We start from the raw sequence: 25,757 nt of genomic DNA, 5'->3' as shown, positions 1-25,757 counted from the left end.
TTTTAGACAAAATATCTCACTTTTCTATCTATACTATAAAGTGGTCCATAAACAGCAAACACTAAATTAGCACAAGTGGTTTTTTTTTTTCTTTTAATGCTGCATTCCAGTGTTATCCTACCGTAATTTTCAGAAGCAGTTTTTTTTCCTGACACTTGTGAGACAAATGTGTGCACAGCCTAGTAAGGGCAGTGGAGTGCAGAGCTTACCAGCACAGGTTCTGGAACCAAATGGCTTGTGCAAAAATCAAACTCTACCTCTTACTGTGTTTCCTGAGCACCACTGTGTTACCTCAGCTTCCTTATCTATAAATTGGGTTGAGAATATACCTACCTTAGTAGGTTATAAAATGCTTATAATAAGTACTCAAGTGTTAGCTATTTTATTGTAATCATTTTATCACAGTTTGAAATGGAATTTCAAGTTCTCTAGACAGATGATTGAGCTACTGAACAGATTTAGAGACTTTAAGTTTCATGCTACTTCTAATTTACTAGATAACTAAATAAGCTAATCACTTCAATACATCTGTTCCAAAGAAAGTAAAATTTGTTGCAAAATCACCTATCGGGGACTTAAAGATGATGTCTACATATGAAGGTAAAGCACTTCACTCAAGAAATCAGATTGAAATAAACCCTGGGTGATGGACCTAGAACATCTGCACATTCTTTGTACCTAAGAAGAGAAAGAGATCATTCACATAAATCAACAAGTTTCTGGTAACAGGAAAGGAGTCGAGAAAAAACAGCTTTGAAGCACCATCCACACAGTGACAAAGCAACAATAAAAAACCAGGGTCAGAGCTTCCAGAGCACATGAGGGCTCGCTGCACACAGGGTGGCACGCGGGTCAAACGGGTGAACAGGAGTCAGTTAAAGAGCAGAGCAGGCTGGTTAGTGCTAGTACCGGGCAAAGCTGCCGACCACAGAGTGAAAGTGTGAGCGCCCAGAGCCAGAGCAGCAGGGTCCCACTGTGGGATCACTGCACGCAAAGGGTAAATCTTACGGCAAAGACCTCGGCCTGAAGACCAGCCGCTCTCTTTTTCAGCTCCTCCCCTTGAGCCTCTTTCGAATTTAGCTCCTCCTTCAGTTGCTCTACCTGTCACGACATTGTTATTCTTTTTCACTCATGTGTCAACTTAGGTCTTTTTATTATCTGCTTTTGAGCCAGAGCAGTAACTGGAAATAACAATAACTCATATAACACAATCAAATCTGTTCCCCTAATTTCCTCTTCAAAGGACCCTAGATGGGCTCACTGTTTTCACAGGGTAATGGACTGAAATGGGCTAATCAGCAAATGGGAAGCAGAGGCAATATTTTATTTTGTTCTCAAGTTAGAATGACAAATCAAAACTAACAGCAAGTTGGATATGTGAATTTTTAAGTTCTAAAAGTTACATGAAATTGGCCATAGTCATTGGTAACAGATTCTTACAATAACAGAGGAATATTCTACTGACTTATATGCAGGTATGGGTATCACAGAAAGAAGCCAGAAACTGTATCATTAAAGGAACAGTTTTCACTTCTGAGAAATTAGGGAACTAACACAATTGGGATATGGGGGGCAGGGGGTGGGGGAGGAACACTTATTTTCTAGCTACTATTTTACAATTGAAATTATGATCTTTAAAACACCACAGACCTGATAAACTGATAACTATAATAAACTAAATCCTCCAATTTGCCTAAAATAGTTTATAGAATCAAAATAAATGCCTTTGGCTCTAAGGAAGAAATACTGTGACTGAGGTTATAATACAGACTGATATGTCTCAGCGATGCTTCTCCTACTGTACATACACCCCAAGTGCACGTGGGAAACAATAAACCTGATGCACATGGGTCTTCTCCAAGGGAGAGCACAAAGGGGTTTCCTTTAGGGAACTGTGTTTGAAGGGAAAACACGATTTTATTTAAGCCATTTCAGGAAAAAAAAAAGGGGGGAGGTGGATTCAGTCTCTTAGGCTGAATTTCACTTCTATATTTGTTCACAAGACATAGAGAACATGATGTTTCATATAGTGAGAAAAACTCATCTGGATGTAATCCTACTAATCGCCTCCGAAGTACTGGTAGACGTGAAATGTTAAACTGTGATGATACACACTTAGCCTCATACAAGTAATTTTCTTTTAAGTGAAATTTGAAAGAACTATACAACATCAGTAATTCTGACTTTAATTCTGGGAAGTTCTATCTGAAAGAATTACGGTACAAGTATTCTTCCCTGAAGCCTGATAAAACAGCGTGAAGTCCATCATCACTAAAGAAGTAGGAACATGCATCAATTTTTCAAACCCCATTTAAAAATTACGGTATCAGACACCATTACCTTGTTTTTCATAAATTTAGAATGGCTCCGATAGACCTCCATTTGCTTCATTTCTTCCTCTCGTTCTTCAGTACTCAAAGCCCCATTCGATTTCAGCATCTGAATCTCCTCTTCCAAGTCTCGGAGCCCACGCTCCATAGAGGAAATTTTTGAATCCTGAGGACAAAGGAAGATTTAGACATTAAAGTATTCGCAAAAAGTCAGAGAGGTTACACAAGCCTGTCTTTACAGATGTGAAATTTAATAAAGAAAAACAAATATGTAGAAATATTGCAACTGGTGCCTTGCTTCTAAAATATATCCTTCACGGCCATATGGTGTAGAGGAGGAGGACTGAGATCTATACTATGATTTTTTCCTCTACCCTTTCCTCTGCACCCTTTTGATTAAAGTTGAGAGTATTAACTAAAGAAGTAGAAGCAATGGAAAACTAGTTAAAGTTTCTTAGTACTTTATGGTCAACAAACTTCTAGTGAAAACATTTATAATATTAACAGTAAAACCTTTTCTAGCTATAGTATTTTGTCGTTTTACTTGATGACCCCTAAAAGGCTTATTTCTGCCCCCAAAGGAGTGGGGAAAAGAGTAAGAAGGTTTCAAAGACTTACACAATAATGTGCATAACCGTTATGTACAATAATAAAGATCTGATAACCTCCCACTGCAGAAAAACAAAGGGATGAATAATTACGTTAATAAAGTTACACTTTATCACATAGTGGTCCCGCCTTATCCACAGTTTTACTTTCCGTGGTTCTGCTTTCTGTGGTTTCAGTTACCCGAGGCCAACTGCGGTCAGAAAATATCATATGGAAAATTCCAGAAAAAAACAATTCAGAAGTTTTAAACTGTGCACCACTGTTCCAATCAACATGATGAAATCTCACACCATCCCATTCTGTCCCACCGGAATGTGAATCATCCCTTGGTCCAGTGTACCCCCGCCCGTAGTCATTCACAGCAGTCATCTCGGTTATCAGATGGACAGTCCTGGCATCACAGTGCTTGTGTTCAAGTGACTGTTTTTATGTGACAATATTTTATTTAATACCGTCCCCAAAGCACAAGAGTAGTGATGCTGGCAATTCAGATTTGACAAAGAGAAGCCGTAAGGTGCTTCTTTTAAGTGAAAAGGTGGAAGTTTTCACTAAGAGAAAAAATCATATGCTGAGGTTGCTACGATCTACAGTAAGAACGAATCTTCCAGCAGTGAAATTGGGATGAAGGAAAAAGAAATTTGTGCCAGTTTTGCTGTTGCACCTCAAACTGCAAAAGTTATGGCTACAGTGCATGACAAGTGCTCAGTTTAGATGAAGAAGGCATTAGGTTTGTGCAGTAAGATACTGAGAGAGAGAGAGAATGAGACCTATTCACATAGCTTCCATTACAGCATACTGTTGTAAGTGTTCTGTTTTACTATTAATTACTGTTGTTAATCCCTTACACACTGTGCCTAATTTATAAAATTAATCATAGGTACGTATAGGAAAAAACGTAGTATATATAGGGTTCGGTACCACCTGTGATTTCAGTCCACTGAGGGTGGTGGAACCTGTCCCTGCAGATAAGGGGAGGTTACTTACTGCATTAGTAACCTTACTTATTCGCTATACTTCACCATGCATGTGAAATATCTCGTAATGATTTCTAAAAAGAAACATCACTGTCCTTATAAATCAGCGTCGCCACGCATATCACCTCCTAGTACAACAACCATCTATACTCATTTTCTTGGTTGTGTCTGTCACAGTATCTAGTTTATCCCCAGATTACTTTAGATGTCATCAATTACAGCAAAACTCCTCCATAGAGTAGATACTTTCACATCTATAGTTGCATATACTTATTCACCTAGGAAGGAAAGACCTTAAAGAGCACAAAGTCAGTACAGCTTTATTTTTTTTCGGAAGTTTAGAGAAACCATTCCTTTAGGAAGCAATTTTGAGACTGACCTCCTCGTTTCACTTTACCTCACACCTGTCTTGACTGACCTTCCTTGCTGTCTGAGAGTGTGCCGGTAAGAGTTAACGGATTTATCATGGGACAGCTACAACTAGAGCTATTTTTAGGTTTGGGGGAGATGGGAGGGCTGTACTCCTCTGACCTGCATTGCATTACCTTTAAAAATAGCACAACAAAACTTGTCGTTTACAAATCTATGCAAATGCAACGTACATTTAGTTCAAGATTGATCATATTAAATTAACACAATCAGAGACGTTCTAAACCTAAACCAGGAGTTTGATTTACTCATTTAAAACTACCCTGGCCCATAAAGAAAAAATAAATAAACGACTTCAAATGCACTATCTGAAAATCCCAACACAGACAGAGAGGCAGCTCTTGACCAAATCAGACACTCACTATCAAATCATGCACCATAAAATCTGCACCTAAAAAGGGACCATAACTGCAGCTCTGAACGCCATGAGGCAGAAAAAGAACCTGCCAGGCTACTCTCTGGGATGAGGCCAGAAAATTAATGCCTGATATGTTGGACTAGTTGTAGCACCGACCAGTACTCAGGCTGGGTTTATGTGAGGACAGCCCCTTCCAAGGAGGTTTCTTACTCCTAGAGTGTATAATGACGAAATAAATAAATTCTTTATCATCTTCCTACTCTATACTTGCCCAGCCCTGGGTCTCCCATCATTAATCAACCAACCCCACTGAGTCCACTGAAATCCTCTGCTCGTTGTTAAATTTCCCAAGTCCTCAACTTTTTTTTCAAAAGTTGTCTCCCTGCTCTAAGTAAACCCAGGCTTTCCCAAAGGATATAATTTCCCTGAACGCTCTCCAGTGAAGTCCACTAATCCCCCAGCATCACAGAGTGGCAGGGAGAAGTGTGGGCACCTCCAGGTTCCTCGATGCTGCTCCCATTTAAAGCTCACAAGCCTCTTCACTCTCCCTCCACGCGGCTGCCATCTAGGGGCTCCCCCGCCACTCCCGCCCACGGAAGAAGTCTTCAGCACCCGGCTGACAATAGATCTCTCCTTCAAATGCCACTCTTGCCATAATCCTAGGATTTCAATGTCCGACTTCCTTGACGTCCGTAATTCCAACGCCCGCATCCTCCGGCCCATTTGAGCTCTCCAGTTTACAAGACCACATCACCCGGGACTCTCCTCCCAGGCCTGACACACCGTCACTCACATTAACTGCTGCTCTTGCATCTCACAGAGTCCTCCACCTCCCTAACTTCTACGTTTTCTCCCAACCTGTCCATCCATTCTGAATTCTCTTCCTTCCTATCCAGGCTACATTCCTGGACCGATCATCCCAACTACTCCTTCACCTCCACCTTCATGTCACTTGCATCCCAGTAATTCTGCTATATCTACCCAGCAAAACTCTAACCCTAGAGCAGTCCAGTAATTCCTCCCTGCTCCTCCACTGCTAAAGGGAAAAGAAAAAGTTAGAGAAGGGAGAAGGAAGCAGAGGGAAGAAAGTGGGAGAAAGGAGGAGGGAGAGGAGGAGGAGGAGAGAGAAAAGAATATTACATCACCTTGAAGACAGCTGGGCTCTTTTATAGTCCACCATCACCTCCTTTCCCATTTCCCCCAAAGATGTTCATGATCCTCTCAAGCTCATGCCACACTCTCAGCATCTCAGCTATTTCATCTGCAATTTCAACATAACATCCACCTGACCCCACTGGGCCACCAGAATCTCAGTCTCTTGCTTCTTAGCAGAATGGCTGGAGGTTAACACAACTTAAAATAGATCTACTGCCAGTTAAAACCAGTACACTTCCTTATGCCATCAAAAGGCAAGCAAAGTAATTCTGTGAACATAGGTACACTCGTGTGTTTTTAGGTTCCAACAGGGATCAGAAAATAACATGTACAAATAAACTTGTGGGAAATGTGAACATGTAATTAAACCTTTCTAGAGGTTGTTTACAAGATTATGTTCAAGACTATGAACTGTCTAACTATAAAGAACCCAGAATCCACTAATTTGGTATTTGTTTGGTAAACCCTTTCCCCAGTGAGAATAAAGATGTATATAACAATAAAAACAAGTTTTAAGAGGAAATCATCTAAGTTAAGAGAACCATTCTGATAACTGTACTTGAGAAGCATCTATTTACATAAAACTATTTATATACCAAAAACTAAAGATTCTTGTCACATCAACAAATATTAAATGAAGGCACATGATGCAAAACACCGTGTCAAACTTTTTAGGGGATACAAAGGAGTTAAAAAAAGAGACAGAGAGGGAAGGAGGGGGAGAGAGAGGGGTCCCTACCTGTAAGAGTCTTCCAGCTCTTGCAAGAAAGAATATGTTGTTAATAAAAATAATAATAGCATAGCAGCTAACACTGACTGAATGTTTACTATGTGCCAGGTCCTGTTTAAAGTGTTTTACTTGTTTTAACTAATTTAAACCACAAAAGAACCCATGGGATAGGTACTATTGTTATCACCATTTATCAATAAAGAAATTAAGGCATGGAGAGGTTAGGTTACTTGTTCTATGTCATACAACTGGTTAAATAAAGCCAGATTCTGAATCCAGGGAATTTAACATAGACGGCAAGTGCTTAGTCACCAATCACCATAACGTTCAGCCTGAAGATTTCTAACTACTCAGTAACTTAAAGCAGAGGGTTTCAAAGTATAGTCCGTGAAAACCTGGGGGTGCCTCCTAGCCCTTTTGAGAAGTCAAAACTTTCTTCATAATAATACTATAACTTTATGTGCCTTTTCCACGGTGTTAACACGTGCACTAAAAGTATAAAGGACAGGCAAAAGCGCTCGTGCCTCTGGACAACAGCACCAAACCGTACTAGTGGTCAGTGTATTCTTCAGTGTCAGCGCTCTCAGACAAAAAAGAAAAATAAGAAAGAACATTTTTTTTTTTTTTTTTTTTTTTTTTTTTTTTTTTTTTTGTGGTATGCGGGCCTCTCACTGCTGTGGCCTCTCCCGTTGCGGAGCACAGGCTCCGGACGCGCAGGCTCAGCAGCCATGGCCCACGGGCCCAGCCGCTCCGCGGCATATGGGATCCTCCCAGACCGGGGCACGAACCCGTATCCCCTGCATCGGCAGGCGGACTCTCAACCACTGCGCCACCAGGGAGGCCCAAGAAAGAACATTTTTAAAACACTGGCTCACTTAGGAATGTCCCTGGTGACTTTTCATGTGCTCAACCCTTGAGTATGTATCTTTGCACCATTCTGTGTGATAAGACAGGAGGGGGCCAGGCCCGGCTGCTGCATCCTGGGTGTGATGCTGCTCTGGGTGCTCTGTGAGCTGCAAGCTGAATCAGGTACTTTTTTCACGGAACTCTATTCTTACTCGAGAGAAGAACTGACACACAAACTTGGTATTTGGCAGACATTTTCTTAAAAACAAATGAAATGAGTCATTTTAAGAGAATAAGGGGCCCTGATATCAAAAGCTTTGAGAACAGCTGACTCCAAGAAACACTGGAGGAAACGAAACTGAAGTTCATTTAAGGTGTCATTTTCATTAAGTCTTACTATTTCTTCTCAGCCTACAAAATGAGTGAACTATTATTACATACCACTTTCTTAAACTCACACATGAAAGTGTGATCACTTGAAAGTGTGAAATGACACATAAGATTCCTTAGAAGTTCTCACTTACCTTCATTTCGATAACAGTTTGCAGAGCTTTAGTTTTGGCAGAATCGGGGGCATTCTCAAATCTCCGATGCATCTCCTATACAAGAGAAGCAAAAAAGAGAGTAAGAGTCCTCCTTTTCACTCTCATTTTTTCAAGAGCGGGGTGGAAAAGCGAGGGAGTAGGAGTTACATGCAAAGATGACTACCCCGGCCTTGTGAGACACTCTGATCCACTTTCTGTCTTCCTGACCTTTCCCTGTGGACCAGGGAGCACACAGACTGCAGTCAGGCTAAGGATCTCCATCTCTGCACACCTGGTTATACACGGTAAGTCACACAGACCCCAGCCACCACAAGAGGTGAAGCTCTGGCACGTCCCCAGGTTGTGTGTCACTCTTCCACAGGACTCCGAGACATATTATCAGAACTCCAAACAATCCAAAAAGGGGATTAGAAATAGTTCCTTTTTAAAAGGAGAAATCAGGACTTCCCCGGTGGCGCAGTGGTTAGGAATCCGCCTGCCAATGCAGGGGACACGGGTTCGAGCCCTGATCCGGGAAGATCCCACATGCCGCAGAGCAACTAAGCCTGTGCACCACAACTAGTGAGCCTGCGCTCTAGAGCCCATGAGCCACAACTACTGAAGCCCGCGCACCTAGAGCCTGTGCTCCGCAACAGGAGAGGCCACCGCAATGAGAAGCCCATGCACCGCAATGAAGAGTAGCCCCCGCTCACCGCAACTGGAGAAAGCCCGCGCGCAGCAATGAAGACCCAACACGGCCAAAAATAAATAAATTTATTTAAAAAAAAAGAAAAAGAAAAAGGAGAAATCAAAGTAGTCACAGTCCACACTGCACAAAACAACTGAAAGCATTTGTGTTGACAACCTCCTTTGCATAGCATCCTCCCCCAGAGCAACAACCACCGGGCTACCTACGATGGAAATCTCTCTCTAGAGGGGCTACGATCAGAAAGAAAAAGAAGGTAAGACTGCTGAACAAGTTTCCTAAACAGTCTACCTGTAGCAAATAGCAGAAAATCATAGCTATTTTTTTCAATCCAAATGTCAGTGCGTTCAGGATCAGAAAGGGAAGAAGGAGATGGTAGAATATCACAGTTAGGGTTTTCAAGGATCACCCTGAAGTTACCAGACCTCCTCAGGCTATTTTCTTGTCAGATTCTGTCAATGTCTCTGAGTCAGCCAGTACTTCCAGAGTACCCTGGTACAGCCCCTAGTGATGGCAGAGAATACAGATGGATACTTTCCACCTGAACAGTGCTGGTGAAATTCTAGCCCTGCCCGCTGCTCTGCCCATTTGACATGTATATAGATGTTTACTAGGCCACTCAAACTTATTTCATCCAAAACAAAACTCGTGATTTTCTCCTCTTCAGCCTAGCCCCTCCTCTGAAGACTGATGAGTCTTGCCCATCTCCTTAAATGGCATTACCTGCCGGTGGTTCAAGCCAAACAGCACAGTGTCTCCTCTCATTCCTCCCACATCTTCACTTCCTACCACCTTCTAGAGCAGGTCCTAATTGTTCCAGCTTCAAAAGATTTCTTGAATTTATCATTTCACTCCACTTCCAGTCTAGTTTAAGCCTAGGTTACTACAACAGCCTCGAGTTAAGTTTCCTTTCCTCTGTCCATTTTAAAGAAAGCAATGGTGTACTCTAGATAAAGCATCAACAAATCATGGCAATAGTCTGTTTTCAATCCTTCAACGAGTTTCCTATTTACTTCTCACCCTCTACAAGGTCAACACAATCTGATCATAACAGACAGAAGACTAGCCCTCCTGTCATAACTATGTTAAAATTAGACAAAAATGCATAAAGCAACTGTTTTCAGACACTGGAAAACAAGCAGCACAGGACTATGATCCTTGAGGGAAGAGAAACTAACAAGGTTATGGTCCGGACTTGCTATCCAATATGTGATGCAGGGAGAGGAAGACCAAACGGAAAACAGCAGTGCCACAGAGCTCAGAAGACAGATCAGTGGGTAAGAGTCCCAAAGACAGTAGAAATGTGCAGAGAAGAATGACACAGAGGAAGAAGCTAGCCAGAAGAGCAGCAGTGTCTGATCTGACAGGGGTCCCCTGGAGTCTTTGACCAAATACTAAGCCTGCATGTACAGGGAAAGACTCCACAGTGTCAAAGAACAACTACTGGGGACAGAACAACCACCAGAGAGCTATGAGTTGAGCAACTACCTGAACTCACATGGGGCTGGGAAGAATTCAAGCTCCAAAGAGCCAGAGTGGAGAGAACATCAGAGGCACTGAGCAGCGACACCTGAAAGGCCACGTCTTAGGAGGAGAGACAGTCTAGCCCTGGAGGGAAGGCCACTTAGACTACAGCCAACAGTGTAAAAGCAAGTCTCGTTAAGGATCGAGTTAATCCACAATTAACCCCTGCAAGATAAAACACTTCACTAAGACAGTAAAATGCAGAACACATTAATCCAGGACAAAATCTGAACACATTAGTTCAGGCCATAATCACCTCTCACCTGCATTAAAACAACAAACTCATCAGTTACCCCCCAGCCTCTAGTCTGTCCACACTGAATCTACTCCCTACACTGTAAACAGGTGATAAATTGGGCACGCAGATATTTAATAATATGTTTAATAAATGACTGCAAACTTTAAAATGTAACAAAAATAAAATGAATCCTGCTAATTGTAAATAATCATCACCTCTTAATAAAGTCCTCTAACCTACACTTCACATTTTTCACTTAATATTTCTGTATCTACTTGAAATACTAAAACTGCATTTCTTTGAAATATCTCACAATTCAGACCCTGAACTAATTTCATCTGACGCCTTTCCCATTACCTACTTCCAAATTAGGGAAATTTCCAAATGCTTTACAGTGAAACTATTACAATTTCATTTTAAACTCTAGCAAGCATATTAGCAATATATAAGGAAAGAAATCCATTTGAATAAAAAAAAATCCTCCTCTGCTAAGGAACTACGGTGCACTTTAAACCATTCGCAGGCATGAAGCTTTCCTGTTAAGATCTTGTAAAACTTATCGGTGGTAACAGATTTCCATTCAAAGGCCTGCGCATTCAAGCTCATTATGAACACGTCCTGCAGTCAGTGGGCTGACCAGCTCCCCCTTTCCCAGAGAGCACATCGAGCCTCTGACTCCTGCACTGTTAATAAAGGGACAGGACTCTGGGGATAAAGAAGAATGTACCATTCAGACAAATGTAAGAAGTCGAATGTGCTAGCGCTTGCTTTATTTCCCTCTTTTTAGCCTGAAAATTTTCACTCTACACAAATTAAAGTACAGGCAGAATTATCTGGATCTTGTTATACTGTCAACTGTGGTACACGGTAGAAAATGTGTTGAGTTCCTCTCACTGATTTACTAAAGAATAATGACTAGAGAAAGAAAACAAACAAGTTAGGAACAAAATTTATCCATTGTGAGTAGTTTCTTTCTTTTAAAAAGTAACTCAACATTTACTTACACAACTGAGAGAAAGGAGCATTTGTGACTGAAAAGTAGTACTTATGTCTGAAATTTCTTTCTTTCAAGTTTCAGGTTTTAGCCTCCAGCACCCTTGGTTCAAGGGTAGACGTCCCTTCAGCAGATTTCAATCCTCCACACGAGTTCTGGGCTTACTGTACTCCACACGGAGAAGTGAAGAAGGAACCCGCACTACTCTTCCTGTACCTCAACTCCGCCATTGTCAGACAGCACTGCACTTTGACCCTTTACCATCTCAAGTAACGCATGCTTCTGAGAAAACATATCTTCCTGACAAAATGGGAATGAGGTACAAATGACACACCAAAAAAAAAAGGTGAGGAAGGATAACCTGAATCAAGTTATGCGATGCAACTGTTCACACTTTCCAAAATCACTAGGAAAGGGCAAACTAACTAGGGATGCTTTTTCTTTTTTATTTCTTCCTACTCTTTTGTCCAAGGTTTCTATTTTTTTTCTATATATGTTTATTTCTCTTTTTTTCCCTCTAACCTCCTCTGCTTTTACCTTACAACTGCCAAAGATACAGATAGGCATTCCTCAGACATGTTAGAGCCAGAATTCCTAGCCTAGAACCTAGTTAAAGAGTAGGACTTTTAAACCTCAAACACTGCTGCAAATCTTAACATGAGAGCAGTTGTACTAAACAAGGTTTGTTGACTGAAATATTATAGAGACAAAAATTAACATACGTGTAAATGTTTTAAAACAAATTAGTATTCTAATTTCTTTCTTCTTTTTTTTGGCCGTGTCGTGCATCATGCGGATCTTAGTTCCCCGACCAGGAATCGAACCCGTGGCCCCTGAAGTGGAAGCGCAGAGTCCTAACGACTGGACCGCCAGGGAATTCCCAACAAATTAGTATTTTATTCATCACAATAGGATCTACATTTCAAAAAAACAGGAGCACATATAGAACTGAAATATTTATTCAGCCTATAGACAATGCTTGGTATGCATATGGATACCTGATCCAAAAATTCCATAGCCAATTCAGGTATGTTCTGCCAACAGACTGAGAACCAAACTTTGGTGTATCACAGAATCAATCACCTGTAAAGCCTGTTAAAACTCCATACGCCTGGCCCCAGGCACTAACCATGTCTTGAGTGTACTTCAGTATGTGTCCAATAGATGTCTTCACGCTTCTATCCATCAAAGGAAAGGCACTCCAGTAAACAATACAAAACCTAACAATAAGTCACGTAACAATGTAATTTCAGTACAAACAGAAAATACAATGCTTAATTTAATTTTTGTTTTTCTTCTTTGGCTTTTATTTGGGGGAATTATTTACCTGCTATCTACAGAATCATGTTCATAAACAAAATGGAAAACTAATCACAAAAGTTCCTGGATATGAATGCCATTTTAATGTTACTGTATTTCATCAAATCTAAGATGCCACTGATTGTAAGGCAAACCACTGTTTAATGTGCTGGAAAGAAAAGAAGGAAATACCTCCAAATAAACCATGACCCAAGCTTCTATCATTCAGAATTTTTATTTTATACTGATTGCAAGACCCTTTTTTACTTATTTAACCATAAAGTTTAATCATATATCGTTTTGAACTGTTTTATAATTTTCTCCATACCAATAACTGTCTGTTTCAATGCTGATTCACAGCATAATATTACTGAAGACATAATGAACAACAGCTAAAGTTAACATGAGAAATAGCAACAATGCTCACAACACTGACTAAAATGAGCAGCTGTTAACTGTTTGTGAGTACACAGGCAAACAAATCGAGCAGGACTGCGGCCTTGCTGACAGAGATTTCAAGATGCCATCAAGGATAAGACTTATTAACTCAATTTCATACTGTTGAGATGGGAAAAACTATGAGCCTTGGAATTGATGAAAACCCGCTTTTTTAAAAGATGGACAATAATCCAATAATAATAAAACCTATGGATATCCCAGGGTTGCCAGCCCTCAATTCTTTCTGCCTTTCTTGACACACTAGTGATATAATGTACAACAGCCATTTCAAGTCACCACTCACCCAACCTACAGTTGTTAAGTTCTTTATTAGACTTCCTTGTTCACTCGTAATTCTCCCTCCCCCATTTATTCTCAACACAGCCAGAGTAAATTTTAAAAGCTAAACTAGATCACTCCCTTGATTAAACACTGGCGCAGTTTTCTCTTGTACTTTGAATAAAATTGTTGCATTACCTGCAGGGATCCTGAAGGCGAGTGCTTTGTCTCCTACAGGGCATGGATTTTTGTTTTGTTCACTGTTACTGTATCTCCCTGTGCTCTGCACATGGGTTAGTGCCCAGTAAATATCTGATGAATGGAATGTGTGACTCTGGCCCTGGCTACCTCTTCAACCTCTCATCTCATGCCTGTCTTCCCCTTAGACCATATGCTTTTGTCCCCTAGTCTCCTTGCTGTCTCCTGAAAACTCCTTCTCATCAGGCCTTTGAAACTGTTAACCTTCTTCATGAAATGATTTCACCCAAATGCTCAGCAAGACTGTTTCAACTTGCTTCAGATCTCCCTTAAAGGGCACCTCCTCAAAGATGCTTACCCTGTTTATCCCCCTCCCAACATAATTAGACTCAACTAATTTATTTCCTCTCATAATTATCAGTTTATTGTCTCTCACCAGATTTTTAAGTTCTAGGAGGGCACAGACCATGTGTTCTGACATGAAAAATGTATACCCAGCGTGTATCCCAGGGTCACATACATTTTAGAAGCTCAATGGATGTTTGTTGAGTAATGAGCAAAGAAAGGCTGTGCCAAGTGCCTCCAGCACCTTGTCACTCTGGAAACGAAACAGTCGAGCCACATGTTACAAAGTTTTACTCCAAATTACCATCTGAGCTTCTGTTACCTGTATTTTCTAACATACACAAATTCAATTGTTTAAGGCTCTTGCTATGGCAATAAAAGATTCTTTCCTGTCTCAAGATTGTTTTAAAAGCTTTTTCTTACATTCTCTTCTAGTATTGTTATTTTTTAAGAAGTAGCTCTTTACTTCTTCTAGAACTTAATTTGATGTAACTATGTACTGTTTTCCAAATAGATGGCGATTATTCCCAAACATGTATCATATGCTTAAAACTATATTACTTCTGAGTTCTATTCTGTCTCATCAATCTAGCTATCTATTACTGTGCCAGTACCACACATTTTAATATCACTGGGTTTAAAACACATATATCATGAGCTGCTTAAACACATGTTCCTGCACTGTTCTTCTTGCAAAGAAACTGCAACATCATTTGGGCACGTGTCAAGAATATTCCTATTGGGATTACACTAAATTCAGAGTTGGGGGAAAGCAGCATCTTTATATTAATGTTCCCATCTACACTGTAATGAAAATTTAGCCCTATCCTTTCCATTACCGTTACTGATATTATTTATTCCATTTTCCTTATCTAACGGCACTGCCTAACACTTCCAGAATAATGTAAATACTGATGAACACAGCTGTCTTTGCCTCTCCCTAACTTTAATGGATGCGTCTTAGTGTACGTCAGACTAAGCACAATTCTGGTTACTAGTTTAAAATATGTTTATAACACACATTTACTGAGTTGTTTTATTTAAATCATGCTATAAAAGTATCATTCAATTCTTAATTTTAGTTCATTTGGTTTAGTTTTCAAAGTGTCTGTAACATTTTATCTAATGTCTTTGAGATAGCTATCAAACACTACAAGGTTATCTTTTCCTTTCACCTATTACAAATTATAACTGTGAATGACATATTGAGCCGTTCTGAATTCCTAGAATAAACTCCTTTTGGTCAGAATATTATCCTTTTATCATAATGCTGATTTTATCTGCCAATATCTTATTTATAACTTCTATATCTAAGGTCATAAGCAAAACTGGTTTGGGGTTTTAGTTTGTTTTCTAACCTTCGTCAGGTTTTAGTATCCAGTGGTCACACTGGAGAAAAAAGAATTGGAAAAGCGATCCTTCTTTCTGTAAGCTCCAGGCTTAAACTTCTTTCCCTACATTTCAACTTATTCAACCAACATTTCTTGAGTACCCACTGTGCAAGATAAAATTTCATATATATATATATATATATATATATATATATATATATATATATATATATATCCACATCCTTGGTGCAAAAAATTAAGTGAACAATGAAGAAACACACATGGAAGTATACTATAATATTACTGGCTCATCTACATATATGTATAGAGCTGCACAAGGAAGACTTCACAGCAGAACTGAAATTTGAGCTAAGTCTTGAAGGCAAGTAGGAGAAAAAGAAAGGAGAACCAGCATTCTAAACATGTGTTCCTGAAGCAATCACTTCTACTTGCTCTTAAATAATTTTAATCCATAGGACTGTGTTTCCTGTAAGATGATGCTACATTACTAATAGCAACTGGAATTGTGTATTGATACAACTGACAGGGCCTATATTTCTTTCCACATTATGTTCAGAAGTGGGACTTAATATTTGTAGAGCTTGTTACTTCAAAATTAGTCTTAAATTCAAGTTTTTTCCTACTACTTGTTCAAATTCACCATATTTCTGGTTGCTCTCTGCCAGAATAACACTGTGGCTTTTCATAATCCTTAACTATTCACTATTTATTAACTCCAAAACTCAAAAATAAATGGGCACAGGTTGAAATATTCAGAACAGAAGGAGTAAAAACATAACATTCAGAGTTCATCAAGATGCTGGTAGGGTTTTCATGGTGCATGCTGTTTGATTTGAGATGATTACACCTTCTCTAACAATGTTCTATGGCCAGGCTCCAGGTTACCTCATTAAAATATAAACTCTTTAAAGTAAACTGAAAGAAACTCAGGATGGTGCCTACAACACAGTAGTTGATAGAAAATTTTCTAAAACAATACAGTCCAGTAATTTGAAGATTGTAACGTACATAGCTGCAGATTAACCGTAAAAATACAGTATATGCTTCTGCGAGGATAAACTGGTCCAATCACTCTGGGAGACAAGACTGATATTCAGAGTTTTGAAAACGTACACACCCTGGGCAAATTCATTTCTGGAAATTTATGCTAAAGAAAAAAATTAATGTACAGGGATATATGGTTAGGGATATTCAGTGCAGCACAGTTTTATAATAATGAAAAATTAACAGTAGTCTAAATTTTCAACAGTAAGAAGTACAAATAAATGCAACAGAATGTTATAAATTCAATTGAAATTACAAAACTCTACATGTACTGACAAAGAAAGATGGTCAAGACTAATTATTAAGAAAAGCGGGTAACATTACATTATGCATCACTGCACTACCTAATACAGTAGCCACTACCTACACAGAGATACTTAAATTTGACTAATTAAATTTAATTTTAAATTAGTTATATTTAAATAAAATTTAAAATTCAGTTCCTCAGTCACACTAACCACATTTCAACTGCTCAATAGTCACATGTAGCCAGTGGCTACCATATTGCAGAGAGCAGATATAGACCGTTTCCATCATCAGGGGAAGTTGCTGTTTTGCTGCTTTTAACTGCCTTCCTCACACTTCATTTAAAAAGGGATTATTCAGACTGGCACTAAAATAGTTCTGAGACTTTTTTTCCCCCTATCCAAATGTGAAAATTATCTGAAGACTCTGACCTCACATAGGGAAGTAGAGATGTCATTTTTTTAATTCAATGTAAGATGAATTCTTCACTTAAGCTTTCTTAAAATGAGGCATTACATAGAAAAGTGAAAAATTATCAGTAGTCACAGTGGTAAGCTAAAGTCTGAGCTTCCTCTCTAAAAATAAGTGACAGCATACCTCTGTATCATTCCCTCTAGCTGTGCCTCCAGGGCAGCAAATTTTTTCTTTTTAATTTATTTTTGGCTGCACTGGGTCTTCGTTGCTACACGTGGGCTTTCTCTAGTTGCGGCGAGCGGGGACTACTCTTCATTGCAGTGAGTGGGCCTCTCATTGTGGTGGCCTCTCTTGTTGCGGAGCACGGGGACTAGGCACATGGGCTCAGTAGCTGTGGCTCGAGGGCTCTAGAGCACAGGCTCAGCAGTTGTGGTGCACGGGCTTAGTTGCTCCGCGGCATGTGGGATCTTCCCGGACCAGGGATTGAACCCATGTACCCTGCATTGGCAGGCGGATTCTTAACCACTATGCCACCAGGGAAGCCCAGCAAATAATTTCTATCACATATCTTTTACAGCAAGACAACAGTTTCCATGGAAACCACAGGGCAAACATCCATTACTGCTGCCTAGGACTTTATAAGCACACCGAAACTGAGGGAATCACATACTTTCAATTATTGATATTTTAAAATTGAGCAGTAGTTAGCTACTCTAACTCTGGTTTTGTTGTGTGTGTCTCTATGAACAAATCAAGAGATGAGTAACAAATCAAGAAAATTCTGTGGCCCTCTAGCAACAAAATGAGTCTACAGAAATCAGGAGGGGGAAAAAAAAACCGAGAAAGGTATTAAGCCAGTATACATGCCAGCCAACGTCATCTAATACAAGACAACAAATCAGAACAGAAATCAGTGCAGAACTTAGGTAAGAAAGAAGAAGTTCCCTTGCACTAGCTCAGGAGAGCATATAAATTTATCTAGGTCAAAATGCTGACTAATCAGGAAAAAAAGACAGTCATAACAACTGAGAAAGTGGCCACTCACCTCTCTCAACAGAGCGTTCTCTTTTTCCTTCTGCTCCAAAAGGCTTTCGAGGTGGTGGACGTGCATCTCTGCCTCTGCCAGTCTCCTTGTTCTCTCATGGTCCTCCTCAGTAGCCTTAGCAGAAAGCCCCTTGCTCTGCAACATCTCCAGAAGCTTCTTGATGGATTCGTCCCGAGCGTTCAGTGTTTGCTTCTGAGTCTCAATCCGCAGCTCCATCTCCTCCAGAGTCTTTCGAAGGAGGAACAGCTCCTTGGCCTGCCGCTCATGCTCAGTGTGCAGCCTCTGAAAGTTCTCCTCCGTCAGCTCTGTCACACAAGGCTCACCAGTCCTACTGTTACTATCCTGTTGAAACAGCTGGTTCAGGTCCCTCTGGATCCGCAATTCATCCTGGAGAGCCTGGATTGTCATCTGCATGTGCTGGTATAAAGACAAAGAAGAAAACCCAAATGAGCTTTCCTCCTCAAGTAGCAGAAACAAAGCAGATGAAAGCAGCTACCACAGCTCTCAGAACCCTGCATTTAGCAAATGAGGATTCACATTATTCTGTTTTACACTGTCTTTAAAAATGATTGAGATCATCTGTAAAATGTCAGTAATTTAATTTGTGTTTATTACAAACAGGAAACAAGGTAAGTCTGGCAGCTCCTCACTTTGCTTGACTAAATAAAGACACTGTTCAAGATTAACAGAAGGTATTACATGGAACTGAAGGTGAGGAGAGGGGAAAGACACAAAATTTCACCAAAAGACACAAAGGATGTCAAAATACACAATGACTTTTAAGTGTTTTACAATTAAGTTAGCACATTAAACAATAAACATATGAGTGCATGCCAGAACGTGCTTAGCACTCCTTATGTGCTAATTCATTTAATCCTCACTATAACACATGTACTATTATTTGAATTTTATTGATGATGACACCAGGCATGCAGAGACTTAAATAGCTCACCCCAAGATCACACAGTAAGTAACAGAGCTGGCATTCGAATTAAAGCAATTCTCGCAGCCCACTGAAGCTAGTACCCAAAGGTAATAAGATAACTTGAAGCTTTAAAAACAAAACACAAAAAACTGAGGCTGTGTGAGCTATTTACACAGAAGAAGATAACAATATAAGTGAGTAATTGGAGTAATTAAATGAAAATGTTAGTGCAGATAAGCTAGTAAAATGTTTCAGAGGGTATATCTTTAGCCTGCATCGCTAACGAAGGTATATGAACCTTTAATCTGAATGGATAAATTCTAGAACATTATACAAAGAACCTAAAAGGAAGTTACATCAAGAATCATGTTTTTAGAAATGAAGAAGCAACAACAGAAAATCACTCTTTGTATGCAAGGTATTCAAGGTCTGGCAGTGTGCCGCAGTGGAAGGAAACTAACCCACAATCAGAAGACATGAGTTTTAGTTCCAGCTCTCACACTGAAGAGCAACCTAATTTGGAACACACTGCCATCTTTCTGGGTTTCAGATTCCTCATATTTAAAATGAGGATATAAATGCCTGTACCATCTTTTCACAGAGCTAATAATATCACTGAAATCTTTGTGGCATATATGTTAAAACATACATTGTTTAAAATTTTTGGCAAACTGCAAAACAGCAGTAAATATCTCAAGGAAATGATCTGGCAAGTGTACAAAGATGCTCACTGTTGTTTATACCAGTGACAAAATTAGAAACAACCTAAATGGATATTAATAGGTGATGAGTTAAGTAAATGAGAAATGTCCACCCAGTTTAATACCATGCATCAATTTTTTTAAATGTAGATTTATATTTGCTGATTAAAAACTACAGTTACAACATATTAAGCGTAAAAAAGCAGATATATAATAGCAAGTATAGGATGATCGCAATTCTAATTTTTAAAAAGTATATACATGCAGAGAAAAGTCTAAAAGGATGCAAACAATTACCAGTGTCTGAGTATGGGTAGATTTTACATTTTTCTTCACCTTTCTTCTACTATCTAAATCCCCTACAGTAAGCAAGTAATCAATAAAAAGAGACATTTTTACCTTTAAAAATAAGAGAAAAGACTTCAGAGATGCCTGCTTGGCTGTGTTCAATTTGCTACCACTTTGGTTAAAAGGGAGGGAACAATAAATATTTACTATTTACTATAAATAAAAAATATCATAAGAAATAAAAATACTTCTGTAATGTTACACAAGAAATAATTAATTTGGGGGAATGGAGGAAGGCAAGAAGGGAGGAAGGGAGGAACGAACTGGAATCACTGAGGGACAACATGTAAGAAAACTTTATTCTATTCCGCATAAAAATTTTTTTAACTGAGGTGTAACTGACATTGAAAATTTTTTAATAATAGCTTTATTGAGACATAATTCACACATACCATAAAGTTCGCCAGTTTAAAGTAAGTTAGCAGTTTTCAGCATATTAAAAGTTATACATTGATCACTACTATCTAATTCTAGAACACTGCCATCACCCCTGAAGAGAAATCCCATATACATCTGCAGTCACTTCCCAGCCACTTCCCATCTTTCTCTCCTCCTAACCCTCCTCTTGAATTTGAACTAAATGTATGTACTACCCACTCAAAAATTAAATTTAAAAAAATGCCTAATGATATTTTTCAGCCTCAAAAAGGAAGGAAATGCTGACACACACTGCAACATGGATGGACACTATGCCAAATGAAATAAGCCCGTCACAAAAGACAAATATTACACGAGTCCACTTACATGAGGGTCCCTAGAGCAGTCTACCTCACAGAGACAGGAAGCACAAGAGTGGTTGCCAGGGGCTGGGGAGACGGGAGACAGGGAGTGACTATTTGATGGGTGCAGAGATTCAGTTTTACAGGATGAAAAGAGTTGTGGAGATGGATGGTGGTGATGGTTGCAAAACAATATGAATGTACCTTATGAACTGTACACCTGAAAATTGGTTAAGATGGTAAATTTAACATGGTGAATGTAAGCTGTATTTTACAACAATTTTAAACACTGAGGAAAAAATATGCCTGCCATAGAATTCCAGTGTGTTGATATTAAATAATTTACTTATAACTATTGATAAATATTTAGTTTGGTTCTCATTTTCCACTATTATAACAGGCACCTTCACATGTATATTTCTGCACATCTATCCAAATTTTTCCTGGAGATAAATTCTGAAAGGTGGAATTCCTGGATCAGAGGGTATGCAGTTATGATTTTAATACACACAACAAATTATCTCTAAAAGGGTCTGTACAGATTTAAACTTCCACCAAACGATGTCTGAGCACTTTCCTATACCTTTGACAACTGGGTATTTTCTTTCTTCCCTTTCTTTTTTGGGCTTTTCTTTGATTACAAGTAAGACTGAATATTTATTCACATATCTACAGGCGCTTTGTATTCCTTCCTTTGTGACTCATCTGTTCTTGTTCTTTGCTCATTTTGTTTTGGGGACATTTAACCTTTCTCCTAATCCACTTTAATATCTTTTTATATTTGGAAAACAACCTTTTGCCTGCTGTGCATGTTACAAATATATTTCCAAATCTGTCATTTTTCTTTTAACATAGTTTATGGCAACTTAAATAGAGAATTTTTTAGTGCAAAGATAAGAACCTCTTCTTTTATAGTTTCTGGTTTTGGTATTATGCTTAGCAAGTAGTGAACTTTCAATTATGGCAGTCTTCAAACTCTCGAAAAGCATTGGCTTTTTCTTACGAAAAATAAATTTACAATAAAATTATCAGGTATTTGAATTCATGAATATGATTCTTTAAATAAATTTAACTACCCGCATCATGCTGTAAAGATTCTCAACAGTTGTTGGGAGTTCAAAATCCTTAATAAAAAGATGTGTCAAAATGCTAATTCTCTGAAGCCTATAATCAACCCCCAGTTTCATTCTTTACCTTTGGAAGTCAAAAAATCCAAATAAATCCTGAGCAAGTTTATCCCACAGGGAAATATCAGAAGTTAAATTCAACAATGAAACTGATTTCTAGGTACAACTGTCCCTCCTTTTCTGGACACTCATCACCAAATTCATTCAAATCAAGAGAAACAGATGTTGACGACAGCTAACAGTCTCACATACACTTTGGCACTTGTGATTATACTAGTATGGCAAGCACTGTTTTGGTGAAGAAAGAAAATACAACGACTAATGTGCCCTGCTTCTTCAGCTCTGCTTGCACCCATTTTACTAGAATATAGAATTAAAATGATGCTCTGACTGGTAGCTGAGAAGGCTACACAGCAATTTCTCCATTGAAATGGGAATCAGCACCCCTTCTTTAGGCTACATTCAAACTAGATTCACTTTATAAAAATTCCTGCCAATTCCCTTGGGAGAAGAAAGAAGCAGCGGGCAACAAGCCAGGCTGCTCTTTCTCTAGCACATTCATACTGAAGATAAAGTGAGCATATCTGCACATATCACAGACATTTACCATGATCGACCAAAATCAGACATGCTGAATTTCGTAGGACGATCTCAGTTGTCAGATATTAGGAAAATTTCTATTTGGGAATTCTGCTCATGACACTCTCCAAAATGATCTCACACTTCTCACATTCCAAATTGTACACCAACACTCACTAGTCTACTTCTGCTCACTCTAACACTCAGCTTGAGCTGGAAAACTGGAAAAATAACTGCTTAAAATTTAGTTCAAGGATTGTGCTAAAATTACATCAAGCTGTATCTCAATGAAATGGGAGGATGTTGTGAACATCAGTAATGAAAATTCTTAAATCTCTGATAGGGTTTATGATCTTTTTTTTAGAAAAATACATCTCAAAAACAACAAAAGATCACACCAATGCTTCCTATATTTTAGACAAATATCAGAAGCTCTTCTGAGGCAAAACTTCCATTAGTTTCTCTGAACAAGAGAATGCTTTGATCCAGTTTATCCTGATTTCTAAAATGACAGAACCATGGAGTCTAGAGCTATTTTTAGTTACAGAAAAAGAATATTATGGATACATGAAAATGGTCATCATCACAAACATTATACTGCATCCCAGAGAGTTCAATGCACTATTTGTCAAGATAACCATTAGAAAAAATACCAGTACTGCATCCTATTATGTTAAATTAAGAACGATTTTTTTCTGAAACATGTAAATACATACATTGAGTAAACTTTATCAATGCAAAATGCAAAAGAGTTTATAATAATTCTTACTAACATCATCCAAGTCGATCCTCAGGCTCTGTGATGTTCTGATCTGTGCTGTACCGTATGTGCGCCTAAGAAGAGCACTTACCAGCCCAATTTGCAATTTATTTCTTTGTATCTGTCTTCAAGAAAAACTTTCTAGAACTTGGGACTTTCATCTTTTTACTCTGGGGCACGGCACAGTGTTTGGTATGATAAGTGCTCAATAAATTTTTGATGAAAGATTGACAAAAACAGATTTTCACGCATTATTTTGTAAGTAAATGGCTACTAGATAGTAGATGCAAATCAAGTCCCTGGAAAATTGTATCTTTCCCCTATAACAGAGACAGTTACTCTCATTCTGTAACAATTAGTTCCTTACCAGCTAACACAAAAAAAAGTCTATCTCAAATACAAACTGGCCAAAATACTAAATGCAATCCTAATTTTTAAAAAAATGTTAATTATACACTCTGGATTTATTTGTGCTTGATCTGAAGTGAAGAGAAGCATTTTCAAATAATTAACTGTCAACAAGTATCTTTTATACTTTTAATACTATACAACATACACAAAAAGTGCAGGATAGAGTTATTGTCCAAAAACAGAGCTTACAAAGTGGTAAAACTTAATAGCTATATATACACACTCACACACCAGCACTATACCTTAGTATAAATTTTAAATTAAGAATATTCAAGAAGGAGAAATGGGACACATAAAAGCACTTATTATATATGCAACATACTCAAATGAAGTTTAGATTCTATAAGATTACTATGATTTGGATTCATGAATCTTTAATATGAAAAGAAAGTATTCTAATTTCTATCATTTTAGAAGAAACTCAAAGTTTTTTAATGAGTCTGAATTTCCAAGACTGAGACAAAGGAAGCGCCTCTAAGGGAATTCATTCCGCCTCATCATTCGTCTAGTATTCTTTCCGTTGATTCTTTCAGTTGATGACGAGGATTTATTTTCTGTGCAGCAAAGCACACTGTAAACTCTCAAATATTAAACCAAAACCAAGTTCTCAGACTGATCTAAACACAAGCAAGAGACATACTACAATGCAAGAAACAACCACACCAGAATTCAAATGGATACATTAAATAGTTTAAATGAATGCTACTTTGAGCTTATTCTCCTCTAAAAAAGATGTCAGAGTCAAGAAAATGAACAAGCAATTATTCCAGATTCCTAGCAGCTACTCTCTGCTACTGAATCCAGGAGAGAAAAAAGAATATCTGCCTTTATACCAGCATAACCCAGAAGAGAAATTAAAGAATAAACGAAAATACTATCAAAATGGGGAAGTCCCAAGGTCATTAATACATTCTATTATTGTGTGCTCATCAAGACAACTCAAGTGACAATAAACTGATTTTAGTACAAGTTCTAGAAATCCCAAATAGCTTTCAGTTACCCAAACTCCCATACCATTTACTTACCCCTTAGCCTCTACTTAAAGAGTATCCTCTACCCGTTCCCTCACTTTCACTCCCAGCTAAATCCTACCTGTCCTTTCATCCTTAGATCAGGCATTATCTCCTCTAGAAAGCCTGTCTGACTCTCAAACTGAACAAAAGGCAAAAATAGAGAGGAAGGAATGGGTGGAGGAAGAAAAGTACAGAAAGAAGAAAAGATAATATCCTAAACCAGATATTACAATAGTAAAAATATCATACTAAGCAATGTCAGGGTTGAAGACGTCATTCCATTAAAAAATAACATCAAAATAAAAAAAATTTTTTAACCTTAAAAGTAAAATCAAACAGCAGAGGGATCCTATAGTAACCATCTCCATAGTGTTTAACTTGAGAATGCTCAGTACTAACAAAGCAATGGCAGAATTAAATACAAGGGACCATAAAGGTACTGTTCAGTCTAGCAGCATTTTAAGTATCAAGCTCACTTCTTTCTTCATGCTCTACAACCCAAAAGTTTCAAGCACCTGCAACAGATGTCAATGAGGTTAACAAAATTCCCAGATTTAGTCCCTGAAATACTAGTATATAAATCAAGAAGAAAGAAGGGTAAATAAAGAAAGAAGAGTTAAGCGATACCAATCAGCTGTGAACATGTTAAGAGCTAACCCTGGCAATGCTACAACTGGGAGTGGATTCAGCTGAATAAACACACACACCGGAGGCAGCAGCTTGGCTGTTTGGGGGGTGGGGGGGTCCCCGCTGACATTTAGCTGCAGCTCATGGCATAAAGCTAACAGGGGTTAATGTCTGTGTCTCACAGAGCTATGTCAACAGTGAAGTCACTGTGTGCCCAAAGCTTTCCAGAAGCTATAGAATTCCCTTCTCCTTTTTCCCCCCTCCTTTTCCTCCAGAAAAAGAGAAGAGGCAAGGAAGACTGATATTGAGGGAGAGTACAAAGAGATCATGACCGTACAGTCTTACAGAAAAGCACTCGTGTACACTGCCATTGTTTAAGATGCTTTCACACACACTATCACTAAACTGTGTTAAATTGAAATTAAGCCCACCAAAATTATTTACATAAATAATTCTGTCTTGGGGAGAAA

General features: G+C 38.6%; 1 protein-coding gene across 2 annotated transcripts in view; it reads right to left on the bottom strand.

Moving 5' to 3' along the window:
- The window catches only part of ERC1 (ELKS/RAB6-interacting/CAST family member 1), a gene marked incomplete at both ends in the record, with an annotated part of 344,584 nt that overhangs the window by 278,179 nt on the left and 40,648 nt on the right, over positions 1-25,757 (bottom strand). The window contains 4 exons of one of the 2 annotated variants that reach the window (XM_079715876.1): positions 1,018-1,101; positions 2,341-2,496; positions 7,956-8,030; positions 18,078-18,494. In XM_079715876.1, coding sequence (XP_079572002.1) covers positions 1,018-1,101; positions 2,341-2,496; positions 7,956-8,030; positions 18,078-18,494 — 732 coding nt within the window. The remainder of the gene's footprint in view (positions 1-1,017; positions 1,102-2,340; positions 2,497-7,955; positions 8,031-18,077; positions 18,495-25,757) is intronic. The other variant, XM_079715877.1, reaches the window with a different exon arrangement.

This window comes from Hyperoodon ampullatus (assembly GCF_949752795.1).
Source record: "Hyperoodon ampullatus genome assembly, chromosome: 11".
NCBI lineage: Eukaryota > Metazoa > Chordata > Mammalia > Artiodactyla > Ziphiidae > Hyperoodon > Hyperoodon ampullatus.
This window is presented reverse-complemented; position numbering and strand designations above follow the sequence as displayed.